We start from the raw sequence: 25,931 nt of genomic DNA, 5'->3' as shown, positions 1-25,931 counted from the left end.
AAAAGTATTTATAAAATTTGTTGGTTCGGTTTAGTTTTTTTTCTTTGGTTTGCTTGTTGTAAAATCATAACCAAAAACTTACTATCAGTTTTTAAAAATTTAAAACCAAACCAATCGATTTATTTAATCGGTTTGGTTTGATTTTCGTTTTGGATCGGTTTTTAACCAACCGACCAAACCGTGAACACAAGCATGATGATGGAGGAGGATGGAGGAAAAGATGGAAAAGAGCATGGAGATGGACGAGGCAGTTCGCCGCTGGGTCTAAATTTGCAAAGTCTTTTTAAAATAGGGACAAAGCTTATACACCATCTCACAAAAAGGACACCCGACGAAATATCTCGCGAAAGAAAAATAGGAAAAAAAGTTAGGTATCTTCTCTGTTTATCTTTCACATATAGCTCGAGAACGTACTTGTACAAAAATTGGTCAAGGTTTAGAAAGTAAACACAACTGTTATCTATGCAGAAAAGGGAAAACTAAACTCTACAACAGATGGGTCCGGTGTTGTAATTCTGCAGCACAAGTTGCGATACATTCTTGTAATAAATTCCCGAAACAGCATGACTAAGATGTAGTCATTATTCTAAACTGATACGTCGCATCTTGCAGACAAGGTTAGCAGTAGGGAGATCAAGCTGATTCCCTGAATCTGATTTTATAAGATCCTTCAGCTGATCTTTAGGTGTTGAAAAACATGTCTGGAATGTAGCAAGAACTGTAGGAATTGGCATTGATAGAGCTGAAAGTACATTGCTTAGATACTCAATATCAACAGAAAGCTGTTGTGCTCCACGATCCGTTATATACTGGATCCCTCGAAGCTGTTCCATGTAAAGTGCGGTGGCACCTTCAGCAACCTTTTTCAAAGAAGGCAAAGGAAAAATAGTCAGCTTATAGTTGTGAGAGGAAATAAATTCGGAGATATGGAGATAACTAGTTGCTCAGCGTCTCAGCGTTGATGATTTCCTAGAAAGAGAAAACAAAGCACTCTGCACAGGTAGTTTCCACTCGAACTCAGCTTCTAGATGTTTCCTCCTGATATTTTCTACTAAAGCTTATGCTAGTTTCAGGGTTTGCCATTCTAGAGAATTTTAATTTGAGTATTATCGATGGAGTAATGGTGTTGTTGACCAGATGGAATAAAGTTGAGTTGATAGCACAGATACTTGTAGCTAAATGCTCAACACTTGATCATAAAATATTTAACTAAAGACACAGATACCTTGAACATCCATTCAGTTGCAAAGTACTGGGCCTCATCAGCATTGGGATCACTGTTGGAAATATTCTCAACAAGTGGCTCTAGCTGTTGGGGTAAAGTAAGGAGATATTCACCAACACCAGTCACATAAGACTGGGGGTATGAGCTGAAGGTTGGAAGGGGCCTAGCACTATGTTCTTCAACAGATGACCATATGGGCAGCCGTGACAAATCATTGAAGTGCTGCCGTACTTTTGATATGAGAACATCATAAACAAGCTCATTGACTGCGTCTGTGAAAGCTGTAACTCGTTGTGATGCTACTGGAAGTGCATGGAACCTGGGATCTTTAGACTGCAGAAGGCACAAAAAAGATGTCATCAAATTTTCAATATAGAAGATTGGCAAGGATGCATGTATTGAAGGAATAGAAGAAAGGATAGAAGAGCTATGACACTCGGAAGAAGGACAAGCTCCCAGATATGTGTAACTATTGTGGGAGGCACTGACCTGCTCCAATAAATTAAGAAGCTTCCGAGCCTTCTCAGGAATATCCACTAGTCTCACAGCTGCCACATCCAAGGCAGCCTTTCGAGCCACAGATAATTGCCCATTTCCATCATCATTGACCACATCTGGTTTATTCTGATCAATACTTGACCGAAGAACTGAGAGAGAGAGGCTTGTACTCAACCTAGCAAGAGCAGCCTTGAGGGAAGCTTCAAAGACTGAAGATCTGCTGGTTAAACAATCAGAAACCGTGAGGATCTGCAGTGCACCTTGAACAAATGACCACTCCTCCTCAGTTGATGTGAAGTCAACTTTACGTGCTTCCCTTCTTTCTGCTCCTGTATCTTTCTTTGTACTAATAGCATCCACATCCAGTCCACAAACAGCTCTCAATGATTTTACGTTCGCCTGCAAAGTGGAAATATACTGTAGCATGACATCATCCAGCGCAAGAATTAGCTCATCCACCTCAGAACCACCAGTAAAGTTGATGCATCTTTCAACTGCTGCTTCAAGAAGCAAAATGACTTGTGGAATTGACTCTTCCATCCTTCGGACAGTTTCACTAAGTTCAACTCCCTGGACTCCCACAAGAGTAACAGCAGCTCCTCTGAGATCAAGTCCTGCAATCTCACCAGAGAGAACTGCACGCTCCATCTGTCCATATCTAGATCACAAATTTAGAAGCATTTAGTGTATGAATACTTGATACTGAAAAGCAGATGACCTTGCAATTACTATCCAGATCCTCCAATCACACCAGGCAAAGTACTTGAACAAAATGCTCAACAGTCTAAGGGAACCACCCAATGTTGAGACCGTTACATGTAAATAGTCAACACATCTGATAATACCAGGATGATAATATCTAAGCAGGAAACCTCAAGTCAATGGACCTACGAGTTAATACTTATTTATTACAACCAGCTCCAGCTATGCTTCATCTAGCATAAAGGTCTAGGATGTGAGACAGCAAACAGTGTGATGTAATGTCACATATCACAAGATACTAAGTAGTCATTATTCCTAAATACACTTGCAGAAAAGAAGGGAAAGAAGAATCAACTGACCCACATTGCTACCCTCATCAAAAGCACTAAATTTTTGAAACTCAATCACCTAACAAGAACGAATTTTTCCTGACTCAATAATCCAAGACTTGAAAGAACTAAGGCTATATATGTACAACTTACATGATGATGGTACTCAACTCAATCTCACCACATAAATGCATTTCAATCAAATAAAAGTCCTTCACAAGAGAGTAAGTAGGGGTGGGTGTTTGGTATTCGGTTCGGTATTTCCAAAGTTTGGGTTTGGTAATTTGGTAATCGATTAGTTGAAATAGATAACAAATACTGAACTTTGAAAGTTCGGTCCGATATCAGTAGATCTTCGGTTCGTTAAATTCCGTTAAAGTATTCGGTAATACCATATTGAAGTTGGAGTCGGCTGTATTATATATTTAATACCAGTGGTAGATGAGACTAGGCACCCACAGATATTTTAATGGATTCCATTACATTCTTGCATTTTATATGCTTTGGATCAGTAATGATACATGAATCCACTATTGAATACAACATACCCAGCGTAATCCCACACAAGTGGGGTCTTGGGAGGGTAGGATGTACGCAAAACTTAAGGAGTCCTTCCAGGTGATTACATAGCACTAATTTTGTGCATACATGAAATCTCAAAATTTTGTTTATACATGAAAGCATACCACTAATTTGTGCATACATTAAAACATTCATTACATGGTCAGCTTACATATTTTCATGATAAAAATTCCAAACTTTAGGAAAACACAATGAACCAACAATACACAACTTGTTCGAACCAAACACGAAGCATAGGAAGCAAAATCACTTTGGGCTTGTACTAATGGACCTGTTAATATGTGGGTTATAACTTATAATTAGCCGAGCAAATTCCCTAAAAGGTCACCCAAGTATTGAGAGTTCTCTACAAATATCACTTTTGTTTCTTTTAGAACTAGAACATCACTCAACTATTACTATTTTCCTCAGAATATACTAAACACACAAAACCCTCCTTCTCTCCTAGTTGGCATGCCGTGTCACATAAAATTCTATTTTTTAATAATATGGGGATAATTTCAGGTACCCCCTTTGGTTTAGCCTTATAACACTCACTTCCCTTGTAGTTTCGGATATTACACTTACCTCCCTTCTTTTTAATTTTTTATAGCCAAATTGTCGAAATGATAATCTTTCAACAACATTTTAAAAATACCGTTTTGTGTCACTAATACTTAAATACTCTTAATAGACTGGTTACCAGAGTAATATTTGGTTCAAGTTTCTAATATTATATTTTTAACTTTATTAGCTTTAATTTGGATTCAAAAACCAATCAACCTATAGAAGAATAAAATTATATTTCATAATCTAAAGAAACCACAAAAAATAATAAGTAGAAACCGGGTAAGTCCCTTTTTTTTTTGTAAAAAATGATATATGCATCCAGAAAATATAGTTTGTACTTGGCCTACACTTTATTATATGAACATTATGTCGATTTAATGTGAGATAATACACTCTTAGTTTGATAAATATTTTGGACTAAGAATAAAGAAGAAATCATGTTCAAATATAAAAATTATATGATCTAGATGTATATGCCTAACAATATTTTTTCTTAGATACTAAACCGTATTTACTTATAATAAAAATATGTCTATTCCCTTTTGAGCATCTGTACGTAACTTCCTTTGATATAATAAAGTTTTTATTTACCAAAAATATATTAACAATCTTTTTTAGTTAGCAAAAACAAATTATTAACAATTTTTACACATGAAATATTGAGACGTAACAACAAAAAGTTACATCTAAAGTTTAATATAGTAGTAGCAACTAGCAAGTTGTGTAGTTTACAAGAAAATATATAATAGAGCACCGCAGGTCGAGTATTTCAAATCTAATTAAAGCCACAAAAGGATAACTTTGGAATATTAGATAAGTTTTATCATTAAAACAAGTTTCGTTACACAAAAATCAAAAGTAAGGGAGGTGAGTATAATATCCGAAACCATAAAGGAAGTGAGTGTTATAAGGCTAAACCAGAGGGGAAGTATATGAAATTAATCTTACATTATTAAATTAATGTAATTTATGTGACATGGCATGCCAACCAGGAGAGAAGGAGAGTTTTGTGTGTTTAGTATATTATGAGGAAAATAGTGATAGTTGGATGATATTCTAGTCCTAAAAGAAACAAAAGTGATATTTGTAGGCAATTCATAATACATGGGTGACCTTTCAGGGAATTTACTCTAATTAGCCTTTATACAGTAAATAATTCGGTTTTCGGTAATACCAATATACCGAATATTGCACGGTACTAATGTCTCGTACCGAACCCGAACCCTAATACCTTATTCTAATATTTACTCCCGAATAACCAAAATTCTCGGGTTGGTTCGGTATTTCGGTTTTCGGTGTTTTATGCCCAGTCCTAAGAGTAAGTGTAGTGCTCCTCAAAAGGAAGCACGAGAAAACTTTGTATCTGGACAAGAGGATGCCATATGCGACGGAAAAAAGTACAAAAATTTGTGAAGTCAAAAGGGATAAACAAGAAAATTTGCTTTTTGTATGCTTACCGCCTTTTGAAAGATTCATAAGGAAGGTAGACTGCCTTCAGAGCATCCAATAAAACTTGAGGATCAGCATCTGAAAACAGGTGTTGAATGTTCCTAGCGAAGCTCCCTGTTGTATTATGAAGTTCAATTAGGGCTTCCAAATGTTTAGTCTGAATCTTGGCACCTTTTGGCAGATCTCCATTTGAATTATCAATTATACCTGAAATTCAATGCAAAATCTGAGGCAGAATGGATGGAAAATATCCAAGAACTTTGAGTATCCAAAAAGTAAAGAGATAGTGACATCCAAAAAGAATGTATTAGGGAAAGTTTTTCCCTGCATAAAGTGGTGATAGTGACATCCAAATAGCTGATTCGCATGCTCAAAACTTTAATTTTCAATCTTCCATATATATAACTACTTTAAGCCATATATATGCTTGGAAACTAGTTGGACACCAATTATTCAAAATGTTCAATGAAACAGAGAGGAGAGCATCATAACAGAAAGATCAGCAAACATGATAAACTTATGCTGAGATGAAACTACGTGCAACTGTGCAAGAAACAAGAAGTCTATGTTTAGATCATGGTTCTCAAAAACTCCTATAGAATAATAAAACCTCACCTTTAGCCAAGGCTTTTGTCTCAGGCACAGCATCCCCAGTGGTAAGGTTGATCTGTGATGCAAAGCTCACACCAATAGCTGACATTGTTTCAATTAGTAGGTTTGGTACAAGAGTTCTGTATTCTTCTGGAAAGGCAAACAGACACCTGCAACAAAAATATCTATTTCTGTTCACTAGAGGAACATCAAACGGAGATATCAGAGGTTTTGTCTCCTCTTTTCACTTATATGTTTTCTTGAGGGCTTTTTTTTTCTTTTGCGGGTGTTGGTTATAAAGCAAGAGGTTAGTTGGTATTGAATCAAAGGCATCTTCCTCTATGAAGAAAAACACATATAAGTCAAGTGCAGAAACTATTTGAAATGTCCAACATAGATGCAATAATGGAGCCATAAGTTTCTAACTCAAATTTATTAACTACTAGTTCTTTGTGCTAAATTCTAACTTTCCACTCGTAACGATTAACACATCACGGTATTTCTTCAAAAATTGATATATCCCTTTGTCAATTACATTTATTATTAAGCACTGATCTTTTCAAGATAAAGCTCGTGCGCAATGGGACTCATATCTTAAGCGAACTGCCTTTCTTGGACTACACCTAGCTTCAGGGCTTAAGCACACTTCAAATGAGCTTTTAACAACACTCACATAATTACCATAGTACCTAGCAACATGCATGCCCAAACACAAACATATTAAATATGTCTACATATAAACCTAAACTACCACATAACATTCTTTTTCTCTGTTCTCTCATTGAGGTTATGTTCTCTCTCTTTCTCATGCCTACCAGAATTCGAGTTCGCAGAACGCCATTTGTTATAAAACCAAGGATCAATTTTAGTCCAAACTTGATAAGTTGACGACTCAATTGGTGCCAATAATAGGCAGGATAAATTCCCAGCTCATTCTGAAATCAAGCTCAGATTTAATTCCAACAGCTAATTCTACTTCGTCAGACACACACAGGCAATCAACCCTAATAATAATGTGTTGACGGGATTCAGGTGACTTTGACATATTGGTAATGCTACATGCAAAAGGGAGACATCTTAATTAAGAGGACAGCCAAGAGCAGAGCCACTTAAATCACCAAACATCATCCTCAACTAGGACCTAAAAAGACTTTGGCAATATGGCTAATGTACTAACCCCTTAGATCATTGTTCACTTTCCACGAAGCCCGAATTACTTTCTACCTTTTTGAGATTATATAAAAGAAAAGATCCTTTGAAATTCCAACTTTCTTTCTACCTATCAAAACAAAAGTTCAAACCTTCCATTATCCAGCAACCAAGCTTTGACAATACAGTGAATATACTGACCATCAGCTACTGTCACGTTCACTAGGTAAACAGCCATATATCTCATAATCAACAGCTCAATACACCTTCATTACTACAAACACAATGATTGCCTCCCCCTTCTTCTTTTTAATTGTCAAGAAAAGTCTAAATCATGGTCACAAACTATGACCAGCAACAATACCAGAGCACATGAAAGAGATAAGTCACATTTTGTTTGAGCTCAACACCATCCCACTATTCTATCACGGACGACAGGTCATACATCCGAAGGGAAATAGTCAAGATCATTGCAACATATTCTACCTGGAAATTTGGCAAGGAAAAGTGGAGGGGACAAACAATGGACATTAAAGACTATGTAACCTCTATCTTTATAGGCATCTAGTATAATGGGTAGATGTAATTTAGGCTCTTGAAATTAACATAGTTTGCTCATTTGATGATGTTTTATGCCTTTATCATCTTCTTTCTTGTGTCAAACTCCAATCTGTCTTCAGGTATAGTTGGAGAACGAATCATATGAAGCGCAAAACATAACAAGTCAGAGGTAACTCTAGGTTTAGGACAACGGATAACTTCCACTGCAAGGTCAAAAGGCAAAAGCACATTCACTATTGAAAATAACTATGTCAAGCTCGTTGCACACTGTAGAGGTGCATTTAAATTTAATTTCCCGACCAATCATCACAAGTTGTTTGACAGGAAGTTCTATATTCCTGTCATCAAAAAAAGGAAGTTCTATATTCCTCGTATTTAAATATCTTGGGAAAGAATCATTTAGTTCTTTCAAAATTTAAAAAGCTACAGATATTTGTGTGAACTTGTAAGTAAAATGAACCAACTAATTGCAGCAATGGCTATAAATGGAACATAGATCACTATAATTCTTTTCGAGTGGTGGTCTCATGTGCTGGGTGCTCTAGAATCATCAGAGCTACCAACTTCGGTGTGGATTAGGATCGTTGGAGTACCATTGCAGATGTGGTCACTTGATGTGTTCAAAGCTATAGGTGATCACTGTGGGGGTTGGGTGGAGACGGAGGAAGAAACAACACTTCGAAACCATCTGAAATGGGCCAGGATTAGAGTAAATGGAGATGGGAGCAGGGTACCCAAGGAAGTAACTCTTGAGCAAAGTGGAATTTTTTTCACCTTTCAAATATGGACAGAAGCTCCGGCTAGAATATTCATCGGAGAAGAAGGTGGTGAACAACCAAAGAACCAGCAGGTATCGAGGCATCTGTCAAAAGGTACAGGGGTTGGTACGTCACAGAAAAAGAGGATTGAGGTGGAACACGTGGGTTCTTCAAGTGGTCCCTCAAGGCCATGTGCTAGTGAGGCCTTTTGTTTGAATTGTTTGGGCCCAAATTCTGAAATCCAACCTGAAGAAATTGTGGACTCAATTCATTTGGGCCAAGCAAAGATGGGGCTGAGAATTTCAAGTGAGTCACAGAAAAAGAGGATTGAGGGGGAACACGTGGGTTCTTCAAGTGGTCCCTCAAGGCCATGTGCTAGTGAGGCCTTTTGTTTGAATTGTTTGGGCCCAAATTCTGAAATCCAACCTGAAGAAATTGCGGACTCAATTCATTTGGGCCAAGCAAAGATGGGGCTGAGAATTTCAAGTGAGTCACGTGCAAAAAAGGGGCTGGAAAGTTCAAGTGGGTCACGTGAGGTATCACCCAAAGTTTTAAAGACTCCTATGGTTGTAACCGAGACACAAAGTGATAAGTTTCTGCTTAATTTGAAGGAGACTGCGACCAAATTTCTGGAAAGTTTTGGGACCTGGGAAGCAGCGAATAAGGAAAAATTATCCTTTAATTCCTCTTCTCCTTATCTTTCTCGAGGGACTGCTGAGGCAATGAGGGGTGACGCAGAAACAGAGAAGGACATAGATGATATGACAATTGTGGATGGGGAGATGGATAAATAAAGAAAATTACTCCGTACCAGAGGATTCCGACTTGCAGCTCATGCAGGTGCATGATGTAGACCCAGTAGACATGCAGGAGCAAGAATTGCAGGAGGTTGAAGCGGGAGCATCAAATTGGGTGTATTCTAATATGCTGGAGTTAAGCAAAATATATGGGGCAACCTTTGAAGGATGTAAAGAGGAAGCTTTAGCTCTTTTCACTAAGCTGGATGCAAGAAAGTTGTCTCTGGAGAATTGGGAGGGGAATGGTAAAGTGAAGATTACAAGAAGCAAGGGGATTGGGAAGAATGAACTTAAAAATCTGCAGTCAGATTTGAATGAGCATGTGGAAGGAGCCAGAAGCAGGGGGAGGGTTCTAAGTCTAACTTATCAATGAAAGTTAAGTTAGTTTCTTGGAATGTGAGGGGCCTAAACGAATTGACCAAAAGAAATCTTGTAAAGAGCTTGATGACTGGAAAGCAGACATTTACTGTTTTCAAGAGACAAAATTAGAGAAAGAAATAGAACTGATGGCCAAACAATTGTGGAGTTGTAGATGGATGAAATGTGGTTTTCTGGAGGCACAGGGTAGTTGTGGAGGCATCATGATTTTATGGGACAGTAGAGTTTGGAAAGGGGACTTAATTGCCAAAGGAACTTTTTCGGTTTCATACAGCTTTGAAGCTGTTCAGGAATCTTTTAGCTGGTGCCTTACTGGTGTGTATGCTCCTCATACCAGACTGGATAAAGCTGAGTGTTGGGAAGAGATTGCTGCTATGAAAGGACTGTGGGATGGGCCTTGGGTCACATGTGGTGATTTCAACACTAACAGATACATGGTGGAAAGCAGGAACAGCATAAGAATAACAAATATTATGAGAGATTTTTCTAACTGGATTGAAGACATGGAGCTTCATGACCCTCAATTGAATGGGGGTAGATTCACATGGTTTAGGGGAATAAATCACAATAGTGCTGCAAGATTAGATAGATTCCTATTCTCTGGGGATTGGGAAGAGGCTTTTAGAGACATTAGACAAAAAACTCTTCTTAGAGACATTAGACAAAAAACTCTTCCTAGAGCTGACTCGGATCATACTCCAATCTCTTTGGAGTGTGGCAATTGGGATCAAAAGAAGTCTTATTTCAACTTTGAAAATTGGTGGTTAGGGGTGGAGGGTTTCAAAGAACTGGTACAGAAATGGTGGTCTGAGTTTGAGGTGCAAGGCTTTCCTGACTTTAAGCTTTGCAGTAAATTAAGATTGCTGAAAAATAAGCTCAAAGTATAATTTTAAGGTACTAGCTAATAAGAAAAATAGCCTTTTGAACGAATTGGCTGAGCTGGACCAGATCCAAGAAGACAGAGACTTAACTGAAGATGAAGTGTCGATCAGGGTAACAATTATGGTAGAGTTGGAGGTACTTGCTAAAAATGAAGAAGCAAGTTGGAGACAGAAATCAAGGGTGTTGTGGCTTCAACAAGGGGATAAAAATACTAGATTATTTCAAAGAATGGCTACAGCTCATAAGAGATATAATACCATTGACAGGCTAAAAATTGAGGGTGAAGATGTGGTTCAAGCGACAGAGATTAAAAGAGCTATGGTGGACTACTACAAAAAATTATACACAGAATCAGAAGGATGGAGGCCCTGCTTCAATTTTCCAAATTCCCAAAAAATTAATGAAGAGGAAAAAGAATGGCTGCAAAAACCTTTCTCAGAAGCTGAAGTGGTTAAAGTAATTAGTCTTTGCGCAGTGGACAAGGCACCTGGCCCTGATGGTTTCACAATGGGTTTTTTTAAAGAATGTTGAGAAATACTTAAAGAGGACATAATGTCAACCATTCATAACTTTCATCAGAATGAGCTCTTTGAGAAGTCGTTTAATGCAACTTTCATAGCTTTAATTCCTAAAAAGAATGGTGCAGAAGAACTGAAGGATTTTAGACCTATCAGTCTCATAGGGGGAATTTACAAGATTATCTCCAAGTTGATCACTGAAAGATTGAAGACAGTCATGGGGAAATTGGTGGATGTTCATCAAATGGATTTCCTTAAAGGGAGACAGATTCTGGATGCAGTTTTCTTGGCGAATGAACTAGTTGACTCCAGAACCAAAGCAAAAAAACCCGGGATTCTTTGTAAGCTGGATCTCGAAAAGGCTTATGATCATGTTAATTGGGAATACTTGCTAAAAGTCCTTAAAGATACGGCGTTCGGTGTTAAATGGATCAACTGGATTAAATTTTGCATAACCAATGTAAAATTCTCCATATTGATCAATGGTAGTCCTGAGGGTTTCATCCAGTCACAAAGAGGCCTCAGGCAGGGTGATCCAATGTCACCTTTCCTTTTTTTGTTAGTTATGGAGGGTCTTAATCATATGATCAAAACAGCTAAGGCAAATGGGTGGATCAGAGGTTTTGGCTCCCAAATCAATGGTGTTGGAGGCATGGAAATTTCCCATCTTTTGTATGCTGACGATTCTCTTGTTTTCTGTGAAGCTGAGATGGACCAGATTAGACATCTCAGAGCAATTTTAACTATCTTTGAGGCTTTGTCTAGCTTACATGTCAACTAGGGGAAGAGTTTTTTATACCCAGTTAATGATGTACATAATATGCAGATTTTGGCAGTTAATCTGGGGTCTCAGGTAGGTGCCCTTCCTACAAAGTATCTGGGGATGCCTTTGGGGGCAAAGAGCATCTCAAATGACATATGGAATGATGTGATTGAAAGGTGCGATAAAAAATTGGCTAGGTGGAAAACTCAATACTTATCTTTAGGTGGAAGATTGGTTCTCATAAATTCGGTGCTAGATGTTTTACCCACATATATGATGGCTGTATTCCCAATGCCTAGAGGGGTAGAAAAGAAGATTGACAGGCTGAGAAGAGACTTTCTCTGGAAAGGAAACAAGGATAAAAAAATTTCTAATCTGGTAAACTGGGAAGTAGTGACGATTAACAAGAAACAAGGTGGTTTGGGCATAAAGAATTTGAGGCTTCACAATAAAAGTCTTTTACAGAAGTGGCTTTGGAGATTTAACATAGAGGACAGGGCTCTCTGGAAAATGCTCATAGTTTAAAAGTATGGGATGATGAATCAGTGGATTACCCAGGAGGTTGATAGTCCCTATGGTAGTAGTGTCTGGAAAACTATTAGGAATCAATGGCAAGAGTTCTGGGCAAGGTGGAGATCTCTGTTGGTGATGGAAGAAAGACTGTTTTCTGGGAAGATCATTGGATTGGCCAGAATAGTTTAAAGGTCACTTATCCTGTTCTGTACTCAATATGTCTTCAAGGTAATGCTACAATTAATGAAATGTGGAACCAGCAAGGGTGGAATCTGAATTTTAGGAAAGCACTTAATGATACGGAAATTGAGAGTGTTGCTACAATGATACAGCTGCTGGAAACTTTTAGTGGTATAACTGAGAGATCAGACAGTCTCAGATGGAAATTGAGTAGCAAGGGCCTCTTCTCAGTTAAATCTGTCTATTGGCATCTGAACCAAAGAAGTCAAATTAATGTGAACTGGCCATGGAAGGAGATTTGGAGAGTTAAAATTCCTATAAAGGTTTCTTGTTTTGTCTGGCTGGTGATTAGGAAAGCCTGTTTAACACATGAGAGGCTACAAAGAAGAGGTTTCCAGATTTGTTCAAGATGTCTATTATGTGGGCAGGAAGGTGAAAACAATGAGCATCTTTTTTTGCATTGCAAGACAACTACAAATCTGTGGCACATGTTCTGTTGTATTTTGGGTGTTGAATGAGTAATGCCTAGTTCTACATTGGGACTTCTAAGCAGTTGGAAAAGTGTGGGGAAAAGAAATAGTGATGAAGATTGGTGGCAGGTCATCCCTGCTTGTATATGGTGGGTAGTATGGAAAGAAAGGAATTCAAGACATTTTGAAGATACTAGCAGTTCCATTCAGAAAATCAGGATGGATTGTCTTAGTTTGTTCTTTTTTTGGTGTAAACAGAATTTGTGGGGCATATAGGAGAATTGGTAGATTTAATTGGCAATGTATAAGTTTTAGCTTTTGAATAGGGGCACTGACTTTTGCTGTAAGTATGATTCTGTAAAGTTCTTAACTTAACATTTTTTAGGTGTTAAGTTATGGTTAATACAAATGGTTACCTTTGACTCAAAAAAAAAAAAAAAATTGAGCTTAAGTCAAGGATTGAACATTTTCTTTTCTTCATAAAAAAACATTGATATCTGACCTCAGATGCTTAACAGTAAAGGATGAGAGGGAAAAACCAAAAGAGAAAAAAAGTCATAGTCTTTTCTCCTGCTTCGACCCTGGTTTATGTCTTACTTTTCCCCTTCTGCTTATCAGTTTGGAGCATTAGCAACCTAACCTGCAGTCCATTGCCCACAGGTCGCATGTAGTCTTGGACCTTATTTTTCCTTTGTAATAACTAGTAACTAGTAATAATGAGGAAATAGGTTTACGGGAGACAAAATAGAGTTAACCTAGTAAGAGAAGAGAAAAAAGATGAAAAGAGAACATACAATGGAAATGAAGTCACAAAGGAAATCAGAAAGATCGAGCACTTTCATTCCATTTCATGCTTTTTTTTCTACATCTCAACCTATTCACCGGGCAGCCTGCTATAGCCCAGAAACATCGGTGTCGGATAATCTACCAAGTACCCACCAATGTAAGAGCAGATGGACTCGCACTGAGTTTTAGAGGTTCCAACCCTGGGACGTCCAGGTTCTTCATCCTATGCCTTAACCACCCAACCACTCCTTTTGGGACTTTTTTCCATTTCATTCTTCTGATAGTGATCTTTTTCATTCCTAAGCTGTACTCGTATAAGAACCGACATCTAGATGTCAGTCTAGCATATAAGCATGCTCAATCAGTAATGATACTTCCTTTCTATATATATTTACATAACCTCAAGTAAGACAAAGTTAAAAAATCTGAAGGCAAGAGACCATATGACCTCCAATGTCTAGGAGGAAAACGAAATAGATTTTTTTTTTCTTTTTTGTAACCAAAAATCCCAAGTGAGTTAGCTAGCCCGACATTAGTTGGTCCATAGTTCAAAACTCGGGAGAATATAGCTCCCCCCTCTACCCTGCTTTCACTTAAATTCCAGGCTACCAGTCAGTGGCAGGGTTCTAACTTGTGACGTGCACCCCATTCTCACTTCTCGCATTGCGTCCTTCCACTAAACCAAAGCCCTAGGTGCAAAGCTAAGTAGAATTATCTGAGAAAGAGTTGCAGAAAAGCTATCCGTACCACTTCCACTCCTGTTCAAGATAAAGCAACAATTCATCGTAGAAACTAGGCAGCCAACTTGAGAATGATATTGGGGACGATTGAAAATCCTGAGAATTTGATTGCCTATCTGTTTCACTTTTCTCAATTGAAACTTTATTGGCCTGCTGCCTCAAGTCAAAATCTTCCCAAAGCCGCTTTATTGGCTTGAGGTGAACCTTGGTGTAGTGCAGCTCTAAGGACTTGAATCTCCCAATTCTCAGTAGAATCGCACGCATTTCTTGGGCAACATCAACCTACGAAATAGCAGCGTGGCTCTTTTACAGTTTCCTTACTGGTTCATGGTGGAAGAATGCATTCATTTGAAAACATAAAATATAACTTTTAGAAAAGGGTTACAAAGGAGAAAGAGACCTTTCGATTGCTTAGAGCATCTGTTAGTCGAGGTTGGACCATTGAGTCTAGTCTATCTTCTAAAACTTCAAGCTGCCTCCTAATATTGGCAAATTCCGCAACCTGAAAATTGCAGGAGACATAATAAAGCGTGGACCTAATTCACGACACACGTTGGCATGTTAGGTCAAGTGGAAACACACCTCTCCAACGGCAGACAAGCAGTGCCTCATATTAGCCAGAGTTTCTGCAGCCCGTGGAAGATCACCACTTGCAAATACCTCCTCCACTGTTGAGCTTAATTGAGTTAAACCAGCAGCATCCTGAAAATTCAAGTATTTAGAGGCCATAAAAATAGAAAATTAGCAGTAAGCTGCTATAATTGCTAGTCTAACCTTAAATACAGGGGAAATTTTTATTTAGAAATAAAATTTAAGTTAAACATTACTTTAACAAAAGTATTACCTGCAATGTCTCATATGCAGCTTCCATTCTTCGCTTGACAGTATCAACTTTTGCTAGTGTAGCCACAGATTCAGCAGATGATCCCTCAGCCTGCAAGGGAATTCAAAGTTGTGAGAGAGGGAATGACTCATTGCTTTAATTTGTGCGGAGCCTCATTATAGATTCTACAGAGCACATACATCTCTACCTGGTAAAATCCCACAATTATCGGAGAGGAAGATACATCGCAACTTTAATTTGACAATAATTTACTCCACCAGTACTGTTATATGGTAATGAATGTAGGCACCAAAGTATTGACAAGATAAGATTCAAAAAGATGTGGAGGCTAAGCTCGACGTACGGTTATACAAGATTAGATAAGATAAAAGATAAACACCAAAAGCTGCAAGTAGCACGCATTGAGGATAAAATGAGAGAAGGTCGCTTGAGATGGCATGGTCATGTCTTGCATCGATCTCCAGATTCACCGCTACATAGTTACAGGACCATGTTAAGCGAAGGTGCTGTAAGGGGATGAGGTCGACCTGAAATCACATGGAAAGAAGTTGACTCGAAAGACTTACAATTTCTAGGAATCCACAAAGACTTGGGTACACAGGACACATTGGAGAAAACGCCATAAATAGTCCCTTATCTATGGGAGTAGGTCTAAAATGGTCCCTTAAATATACACTTACCGGTTTTAGTCCTTTAACTATCCAAAAACTTATCAAATTTGGTCTTCGCCTATTTTTTGTACAAACAGCGTACAAACCCATAAACCTCCGTGAGATTAATTGTTAAACCATTCCTCAGACCTATCTCTCTCCCTGCTTCTTTTTCCTCAAGTTCCTCTTGTTTAAAAAAAATCAAACCCTAACCTCAACGATTCTCCATGAAATTCCGGAGAGATTTGAGGCACAAGCCCTAGTTTTATTCAATGGACGATAAAAGGAGGCACATTACTTGAAGGACCAGACATGAGAAAAAAGGCTTAAAAAGAAGAAATGAGAAGTGGAAGAAGCAAAAAATGTGAAGAGATTAAAAGCTCATGGGGCAGAGGAAAACAGAGGTTGGAGACCATTTGGTGGAATTAAAGAAGAAAATAAAGGTGAAATCGAGAAAAAGAAAGCGAGGATGATCGCGAGGGAGCAAAAGAAAATTGATATGGCGAAAAAAGCTGTTGACAGATGTAGGCTTGATCCTGATTATAAATTGTTGCACTATCGCGTATCTGATCTTTTCGCGAATAACTTGAACTTGGATCTTGAATTGTTGGAAACCAGGAAATTGACAGACATCAGCCTTGCAACCAAATGGTGTCCTTTAGATTCATCTTTTGATTGGCGAACACTTTTATGTGAAACCATTGCAAGGACGGCGTCCGCGAATCTATGGAGACGGATTATCAGAGGATTGTTAGAAAATTTGAGAAGAATGGTTACAGAAATTATGTGCCTGAGTTTGTCTTTTCGAATTTCAGAGACTCAAGAGCGAAAGTATTAGCAGCAATCAAGTCAAGTGCTCCTGATAAAGCGCCTGGACCTGATGGTTACACTATGGCTTTTTACCGATTATCGGGAATTTATTAAGGCGCATTTGCTAGCAACTATGCGCATTACCACCAACATCGTTGGATGGTTAAGTCCCGCAATGCCTCATTCATAGCACTTATTCCCAAGAAGAAAGGGGCAATGGAGCTCAAGGACTATAGGCCAATTAGTTTGATTGGGAGCACATACAAAATCATAGCAAAGGTTCTTGCTGAGAGGCTGAAAAGAGTGATGGGAAAACTAGTCTCAAACCAACAGAATGCTTTCATAAAGGGAAGGCAGATCACAGATGCCTCACTCATAGCAAATGAGGTGCTTGATTGGCGATTGAAACAAGGGAAAGCTGGACTATTATGCAAATTAGATGTGGAGAAAGCTTTTGATCAATTGAATTGGTCTTACCTCATAGCTATACTCAGGCAGATGGGGTTTGGTGATAGGTGGATAAAATGGATTCAATTCAACATCTCTACTGTGAAGTATTCAGTCCTAATCAATAGGAGTCCAGGTAGGTTTCTTCTCCCCACACAAAGGCCTAAGACAAGGTGATCCCCTATCACCTTTTCTGTTCATTCTAGCTATGGAAGGGCTAAGCAAAATGCTGGATAAAGCTAAGGAATTGCAGTGGCTGAGAGGTTTTGATATAGGAAGGACCAGAACTTGATTAACATTTCACATCTACTTTATGCAGATGACACTTTGATTTTTTGTGAGGCTGACAAAGAACAGGTCCGGTATCTAAATCTCACATTGCTTATCTTTGAAGCAGTCTCAGGGCTTCACATTAACATGCTCAAAAGTGTAATCTACCCTGTTAATGAGGTGCTGAACATTGAAGAACTGGCAAGCATATTAGGTTGTAGTACTGGAACTTTTCCTACCACATACTTGGGTTTACCACTGGGGCTAAATTCAAGGCAGAAGGCATTTGGAGTGGAGTCATAGAGAAGTTTGAAAAGAGGCTTGCTTCTTGGCAGATGCAATACCTTTCAATGGGTGGCAGACTAACACTAATCAATAGTGTGCTTGATAGCATACCAACCTATAGTATGTCACTCCATCCCATCATCAGTAAGGCTTTGGAACAGCTAGACAAAATTAGAAGGAACTTTCTATGGGAAGGGAACAACACCACTCACAAATTTCATTTGGTCAAGTGGGATAAAGTCTTGCTGCCAAAGGATCTGGGAGGCCTGGGCATCAAAGACCTTGCACTACACAACAAATGTTTACTAATGAAGTGGCTATGGAGATACACACGGGAGGATCAGTGCCTATGGAAGGATGTCATTATTGCCAAATATGGAGCCTTGAACCACTAGTGTTCAAAAGTCTCAAATGAACCTTATGGGGTTGGTTGCTGGAAAAGCATAAGCAAACTATGGGATGTGTTCTCTCAGCACAAACACCTGGTAGGAGGGAATGGCCAGCACATCAGTTTGTGGAGAGATAAGTGGTTGGGCAACACCCCTCTTAAGGTTGCATACCCCAACATTTTTCAGATAGCCAATGAACTAGATGCTACAATTGACCAACACAGAGATGGAAACACATGGAACCTCAACCTAAGAAGGAACATTCAGGACTGGAGAGATGGAAGAACTGATCAACCTTTAGCAGCACTTCATAATGCCACAATCAACAACCTGGTGCCAGACCAACTAAAATGGGGGAATAGGAGGAAGGGGGAATTTTCAGTTGGTTGCATATAAACTTCTTGGCCCTCAGAATGCAATCACAGCTCATTGGCCTTGGAAGCTTATTTGGAAAGTCAAATTACCTCCTAAAATTAGTTGTTTCAGCTGGACAGCACTACATGAAGCATGCTTGACCCAAGATAACCTAGCCAGAAGGAATTTTCATCTGGCAAATAGGTGCTATATGTGTTTGAAGGTAGTAGAATCACACAACCACCTTTTCATACATTGTCCAGTGGCAACAGAGTTATGGAATAAGTTTATTACACTTTTTGGACTCAATTGGATCATGCCTCGGTGAGTATCGGGATGTTTCGAAAGCTGGAGTTGCTGGAAAGTTGATAGCACCATCAAGAGAATCTGGAAGATGATACCTGCTGCTATTTTTTGGAGCATCTGGAATGAAAGGAATAGGAGATGCTTTGATGGAATATCAACTTCATTCCAATCTTTAATAGCTAAATGTCTTATGTTTTTGTATAGTTGGGTTTACTTGTCCCCAATAGATTCCCCTGTTACCTTTATGAACTTTATCAACTCCTTAGCTCTTAACTAGACATGTACTGGAGATGATAAGTTCCTTTTGCTACTCTACTTCTGTAACTACTATGCATCCACTTGATGCCGCAATGAAATTACTTACTTCATCAAAAAAAAAAAAAAAAAGCGACACCAGTGCTAGAATGCCCTTTTTTTTAACAAGAGAAACTTGAGGAAAAAGAAGCGGGGAGAGAGAGAGACAGGTCTGAGGAATGGTGTAACATTAATCTCACGGAAGTTTATGGGTTTGTACTCTGTTTGCAAAAAAAAAAATAGATCGAGACCAAATTTGATAAGTTTTTGGATAGTTAAAGGACTAAAACCGGTAAGTGTATATTTAAGGGACCATTTTAGACCTACTCCCATAGATAAGGGACTATATATGGCCTTTTCTCGGACACATTGGAAGAAAAAGATCTAGATAGGTTATATCAACTAGTTAGGAATATGTTATAGTCATATTAGTACGTTTATTTAGGTCCGATGCTTTCCTAGGAGTATATTAGCCTTATCATAGATTTATATGCCAGTAAAAATACAAAGAACTAATATTACTCCCTTTGTTTCAATTTATGTGAACCTTTTCAGAGTACGAGGGTCAAACTCTTTAACTTTGACCTTAAATTTTGACATGGATTTTCCACGTTTGTAAAAATAAAATTTATATATTTAGAAATTATATAAAAAGTACTATAAGTCATGATAATTTATAATTTAAATAATTTAGAAAAAAATGTAAGGAAAACGTGTTTAAATAACCACATCGAGGACTCCCAAATAGTAATAGGTTCACATAAGTTGAAATAGAGGGAGTATTAATTTTTACTATTATTTATATATTTAACTTTTTTTTTTTGTACTTTTACTTTTATTTTGTATGATTATGGTATGACATAAGTTTAATCGGAGAAACATGATTAGTGAGGATTTATATAGCCGACCAGTAGTAGTAGTTGTTTATATGCCCCCAAATAATTTGGTAGTATTGAGTTAAATACAACAGCTCTTATACCCTTAGCATAATGTAGTTGAGGATAAACATTGAGGCAACCCCAATTGTGAGTATAGGAAGAATGAAATGAAAGGAAGGAAGGAAGGAAGGGCTCACCTTTTTAAGGTTAAGGAGGATGGCGTGGAGAGAGGAGCGAAGGGAGAGAGCATCGTCACGGAGGCGGATGACATCACGAGTGGCGCGGGGGACACGTAGGAGTGCGGCGGCACTTTGCTCCTCAAGGGAAGCCGCGATCTCTTCCGAAACCATCTGAAGCTTCATTTCCAGATCCACAAGGTGTTTCTCCACTCCATCCTCTCCGTTTCGTGACTGACACGCTGCGTTTATCCATTTTTTCGGATCAAATTTCTCCTCCAAGAAGGAACTCAGATCCACCATCAACATTGCCTTTCTTCTCCGCCTTTTTTCATTCAGTAGACAAGCACTAGAATGAGCCTGTTTGGATGGGCTTAAAAAAAAAAAGCAAGCTGTATATAAGCCGAAAAAAAAGTAAGTTATGAGCCAGTTTGGATGGACTTAAAAAAAAAAGCAGATTATAAGCTATTTTCAGTTTAATAAGCTGCTTAAAATAAACTAAATTAAATGAATTTAATTATTTTTTTGAGCTTATTTTAAATACAAAATGACTTTAAGCTGGTCAGTTAAACACTCAAAAAAATTGAAAATAAAGAACAACTTATAAGCCAATCCAAACGGGCTCAATTTTGCTTTTCTTTTCTCTTCTGCTCTATTAATGAATTTCTCCCCATCCTCAATCACCTCATTTAACTTTTGAAACGGTAAAAGGTCAAATATACCTAACCGTACTACAAATTTCTTTTTTCTATTTTATATAAGTGGCTAGGGGACCGACACCGCAATATCTATTTGTATTCAAAGCTTTACAAATTATACACGCAATGAATATTTATACTAAAAGCTATATAATTTGTACACTTTAACCAATTATTTTTTTATCTCATGTGGACATACATCATAGTGTTTAATATTTATTCTCTTCTCATATATAGACGTATGTACTTCAATTTTAATTCTCTAACATATTTATTTCCTCCATGCACTTTTATTTGTTCACTTTTGACTTTTCACGTTCTTACTAAATATTTATTTTCTTCTCATATATAAACATATGCAGTTCAATTTTAATTTTCCTACATAAATTTATTTTTCACGTTCGATTTTTCTTTCACGTTCTTTAAGAATTAATAAATCCTACTTTTATATGTCATAGTACTAAATATTTATTCTCTTCTCATGTATACACTATGCATTTCAATTTTAATTCTTCGATACATATTTATTTTCTCCGTGCATTTTTACTTGTTCACTTTTGACTTTTCACGTTCTTGTTGAATATTTACATATGTCATAGTACTTAATATTTATTCTCTTCTCATGTATAGACGTGTGCACTTCAATTTTAATTATCCGACACATTTATTTCCTCCGTGCAATTTTACTTGTTCACTTTTGACTTTTCAGGTGTATGCAGTTCTTTTTTTTTTTTCCTTTTTTTTAAATTATTTTTATTACATAAGGGTAGGAGAAGGGGAAATGAGGAAGGGGATTACAATGTGGGGATTCGAACCCTTACCAATAAAGTGAAAGTTCAGGTAGTCAACCAACTGAGCTACTAATTCAATTTTAATTCTCCTACAAAAATTTATTTCCTCCGTGCACTTTTACTTGTTCACTTTTGACTTTTCACGTTCTTTAAGAATTAATAAATCCCACGTCGACATATGTCATAGTACTAAATATTTATTCTCTTTTCATGTATACACGTATGCACTTTAATTTTAATTCTCTGACACTATTTATTTCCTCCGTGCACTTTTACTTGTTCCATATATACACGTATGCACTTCAATTTTAATTCTCCAACACATATTTATTTCCTCCGTGCACTTTTACTTGTTCACTTTTGACTTTTCACATTCTTGCTGAATATTTATTCTCTTCTCATGTATACATGTATGCACTTCAATTTTAATTCTCCGACACATATTTATTTCCTCCGTACACTTTTACTTATTCACTTTTGACTTTTCATGTTTTTTAAGAATTAATAAATGAAGTACTCCCTCCGTCCCATATTACTTGATTTTTCACATTCTTTAAGAATTAATAAATGAAGTACTCCATTCATCTCATATTACTTGGCCACATTACTATACTTGACTTTTCACGTTCTATAAGAATTAATAAATTAAGTACTCCATTCATCCCATATTACTTGGTTGTACACTTTAACCAACTACTTTTTTATCCCACGTGGATATATGTCATAGTAGTGAATATTTATTCTCTTCTAATGTATACACGTATGCACTTCAATTTTAATTCTCCGACACATTTATTTCCTCCGTGCACTTTTAGTTGTTCACTTTTGACTTTTCACGTTCTTTAAGAATTAATAAATGAAGTACTCCCTCCGTCCCATATTACTTGGCCACAATACTAAAAATATTTAATATATATAAGTGTCCAAGGGGGGCGAACACAGAAACAACAAATAAGAGGAAAAGAAAAAAAAATATGGAGACTCACTACGGAAAATCGCAGTATCCTTTGCAAAATATACAAACCATAAAAACTAACTAAATTGAGTAACCAAATTAATCATGTTGGGCCCGGTGCATCGCACGGGCATATTTTGCTAGTGGTTTTAAAAATGTCCTCCTTCCACTTCCACCTATTAAGAGCCCGTTTGGCTTAGCTTATAAGTTGTTGAAAACGTTTTTAAAAGTCGTTTTCAAATTTTTTGAACGATTGGTTAGTAAGAACATAAGCCATTTTGTGCTTAAAATAAGCCCAAAAAAATAATTGAACCCGTTTGACTTAGATTAAAAGAAGCAGCTTATAAGCTTATGAACCAATCAACAACCTTAATTTTATTTTTTGTTGTTTTTTTTATACCAAATTAATTTTATTTTTTATTATTTTTGGGATGAACAAATAAATAATTTGTATGGTTCATAAGATTAATTTGTTATGAACAAAAAGCAACAAAAAATAAAATTAAGGTTGTTGATTGGTTCATAAGATTAATTTGTTATAAAAAAAACAACAAAAAATGAACAAATAAAATAAAATAATTTTTGCTATTTTTGTGGTGAATAAATAAAATAATTAATTATGAATAAATAAAAGAATTTGTATGTTTTATGACAAAGTTGAGTATGTTGAGTAGGGACGGAATTAATTAATGGAAAAAAGTTTTAATTTTGTCTGAATATGACATGTAATAACTAATAATTAAAAAAAAAAATTATACGTGAGCATAAGATATATATGAGCCTCGTGTCACTATTAAAATAAAAGAAAAAGAAAAAAAGTTAAAAAATAATTAAAATATAAATAAATAAGAGGCATGTTAGTTTTATGGACAAAAATGAACCAAAAAGGTAAGTGGAGCGGTAATTTTAGCAATATAGATGGATAGAGGGTATACTTAAACCTTTTGAGATATTCCATAGACATTTTTAGTCCTTTTCCGTTTAATTTATGAAATAAGCCTTTTTTTTAATATCTACAAGTTTCGAACCATGTCAATCCGTGCAAATTCTTTAAAATCACAAAAAAAAAAAAAAAAAAAAAAAACGCATGTGTGATATATAACATAAAATTTAGAAAAATGCTCAAGACAACACAACATACAACATAACGAATAACTACTAATCCCTTTTAGATAAGAAGCAAAAATTCAGGCTAAACAAATTAAATAACAGAAAATTCATTAAAAAAATTTGAAACTTGACAAGAGGATTGCTGAGATAGTAAGCGCCCTCCACCTCCAACCAGTTGGTTTGAGTCACTAAGAGAGTAAAATGCGGGAGCTCCTGGGAGGGGTAAAAAGAAATTGAAACATCAAAAGCCCAAAGTACTAAATAACCATGCAATAAATTAAGCAAAAACAACAAAATCTTTTTTTTTTTACATTATGAGTAAATTTCAAGGCTAAATAAATCAGCATAAAATTTAACAAAAGATGAAACTTGAAGAAACATGCTGGAAGAAATTAAACAAAATCCAAAAACTCTTTTGAGAATAATAAAAAAAATTCAATGCTACCCCTCTCCCGCCAACACCTCCAAAATAATTAGGGAAAACATCACTAATTGCCCACCCAAACCAAACTAATTACTCGCCCATGCCTCTCAAACTATTTTCACTTCTGCCCAGTTCATCCCAAAATAATTACCCAACGTGCCCCCTCGCCCAAACCTCTTCCTCCATGATATCATCGCAGTATATTTATATATCATGATGGTATCGTGGAGGACTAAGAAAAGGACTGAAGCAGTCCTCCATGATACCATCTTAGTATATTTATATACAACGATGGTACCATGGTCCTGAGGAGTGTCTCATTGAATGACTGAAGCAGTCCTCCATGATCCCATCACAAAAGATATGTATATAAGACGATGGTATTATAGAGGTTTTTTTCCAAGAAAAGTGTGTCTTTTTAAATAAATAAATATGATCATCCATAATACCATCTCAGTATATTTATATACCATGATGGTATCATGAAGGACTAAGAGAAGGATAGACAGTAGCGGAGCCAGAATTTTCACTAAGGGGTGTCAAAATATAAAGAAGTAAATTCACGAAGAAGCCAAGGAGTGTCAATATGTAATATATATACATAAAAATAAAAAAATAAAAATACCTAGCTACACAGTGTAATTTTCTGACGAAGGGGTGTTGATGACACCCCTCAACTACATGTGGCTCCGCCACTGAGGACGGAAGCAGTCTTCGATGATACCATCTCAGTATAGTTATATACCATGTTGGTATCATAATTTCGGGGCATCTTGGGTAAATAGTTTTAATTTTTCTGGGGTTACGAAAGTAATGGGGGTATGGTAATTATTTTGTTTGAGGGGGCACGCACGTTCTTTACCCAAAAATTATCTATGTCTATATTTTCTTATTCTAATTCTAATACTAGTGTCACGCCCCAAATCTGGAGTGGCGTGACCGACACTCGATGCCAACCAAGCCCTAGCGAACCACTCTAAATCTGAAACTCTGGGGAAGTAAACCTCAACTTAACCGATAATGCCTACTCGCACCTGCAATACCAACAATCGCTATCTGGATATATATAAATACTGACTGTCTCATCCGAAGTGGTATACGCACACCCAAAATATATATATATATATATATATATATATATATATACAACTGAGCCAGCCGACAAGGCTGCTATGATCGTACAAAGCCAACAGTATCCAAACAGACCTATACAAGCCGGCAAGGCTATCTTGTTAGAACCCGTATTTGGTACATTGGGACAATCCGGATTAATTATGATAAGTTAGGGTCCAAACCATTCCGGGATGCAAAGTCGAGACTTTTGACCTTCGATTTTATTCTGAGTCATAAGTTGTGCATGAATTTGTTGGTATGGAACAATTAGGAAAATTTGGGACCAAAATTGGAATTAATGAAAGATTGGAAATCATGCATTTTTTTTTCTTGTTCTAGCCGTGTAGTGAGTGAGCCCAACACAATTTGTGGACAATTTTAATTGGTCCAACACTTGTGGGCCAAGGGACACATGTACAAGTCTTGCTAGTATACAAAGATGACTTCTAAGTCATCTAAGCTCATTTCAAACACTTAGAAAAAAAATAAGTTGAACACCACAAAAAAGAGGCTCTCGCAAGAAGGGTGAAAAACCAACTTCCATTCAAGTCATCCCAAAAATATTTTGTTGATGCTAACCCACTATTTTGAGGTCCCTAAGTAGCGTGGAAGTGTCGTTGGAGCGATCAACCCGCTAGTTTTCATTATTTCAAACCCTAGCCTATTGTGGAATTGAAGAGGAAAGGTAAGATTTGATTATGTTTTGTATGTTATAAA

At 37.0% G+C, this 25,931-nt stretch overlaps 1 protein-coding gene across 1 annotated transcript; it reads right to left on the bottom strand.

Annotated features, from left to right (window-relative positions):
* Nucleotides 1-313: 313 nt before the first annotated feature.
* LOC132044507 (conserved oligomeric Golgi complex subunit 7) lies at nt 314-20,512 on the bottom strand. The gene is made up of 10 exons (XM_059435005.1): nt 20,145-20,512; nt 15,265-15,354; nt 15,003-15,122; nt 14,821-14,922; nt 14,428-14,702; nt 5,950-6,095; nt 5,343-5,541; nt 1,715-2,381; nt 1,226-1,558; nt 314-860 (listed from the first exon to the last, which is right to left on the bottom strand). The coding sequence occupies exons 1-10, from the start codon at nt 20,430-20,432 to the stop codon at nt 582-584; spliced, it is 2,499 nt and encodes an 832-aa protein (XP_059290988.1). The 5' UTR covers nt 20,433-20,512; the 3' UTR covers nt 314-581.
* Nucleotides 20,513-25,931: the final 5,419 nt, after the last annotated feature.

Source organism: Lycium ferocissimum, unplaced genomic scaffold (genome assembly GCF_029784015.1).
Source record: "Lycium ferocissimum isolate CSIRO_LF1 unplaced genomic scaffold, AGI_CSIRO_Lferr_CH_V1 ctg4674, whole genome shotgun sequence".
NCBI classification, from domain to species: domain Eukaryota; kingdom Viridiplantae; phylum Streptophyta; class Magnoliopsida; order Solanales; family Solanaceae; genus Lycium; species Lycium ferocissimum.
The sequence above is the reverse complement of the archived record's forward strand: the minus strand, read 5'-3'. Positions and strand labels throughout refer to the sequence as shown.

Excerpts from the sequence above, each read along its gene's own strand:
- LOC132044507 (XM_059435005.1), bottom strand. The coding sequence starts at position 20,432 with ATGTTGATGGTGGATCTGAGTTCCTTCTTGGAGGAGAAATTTGATCCG. Across the intron at positions 15,123-15,264 it reads CTGCATATGAGACATTGCAG|GATGCTGCTGGTTTAACTCA; the intron begins GTAATACTTTTG and ends TTGAATTTTCAG. Across the intron at positions 1,559-1,714 it reads TTCTTAATTTATTGGAGCAG|TCTAAAGATCCCAGGTTCCA; the intron begins GTCAGTGCCTCC and ends TGCCTTCTGCAG.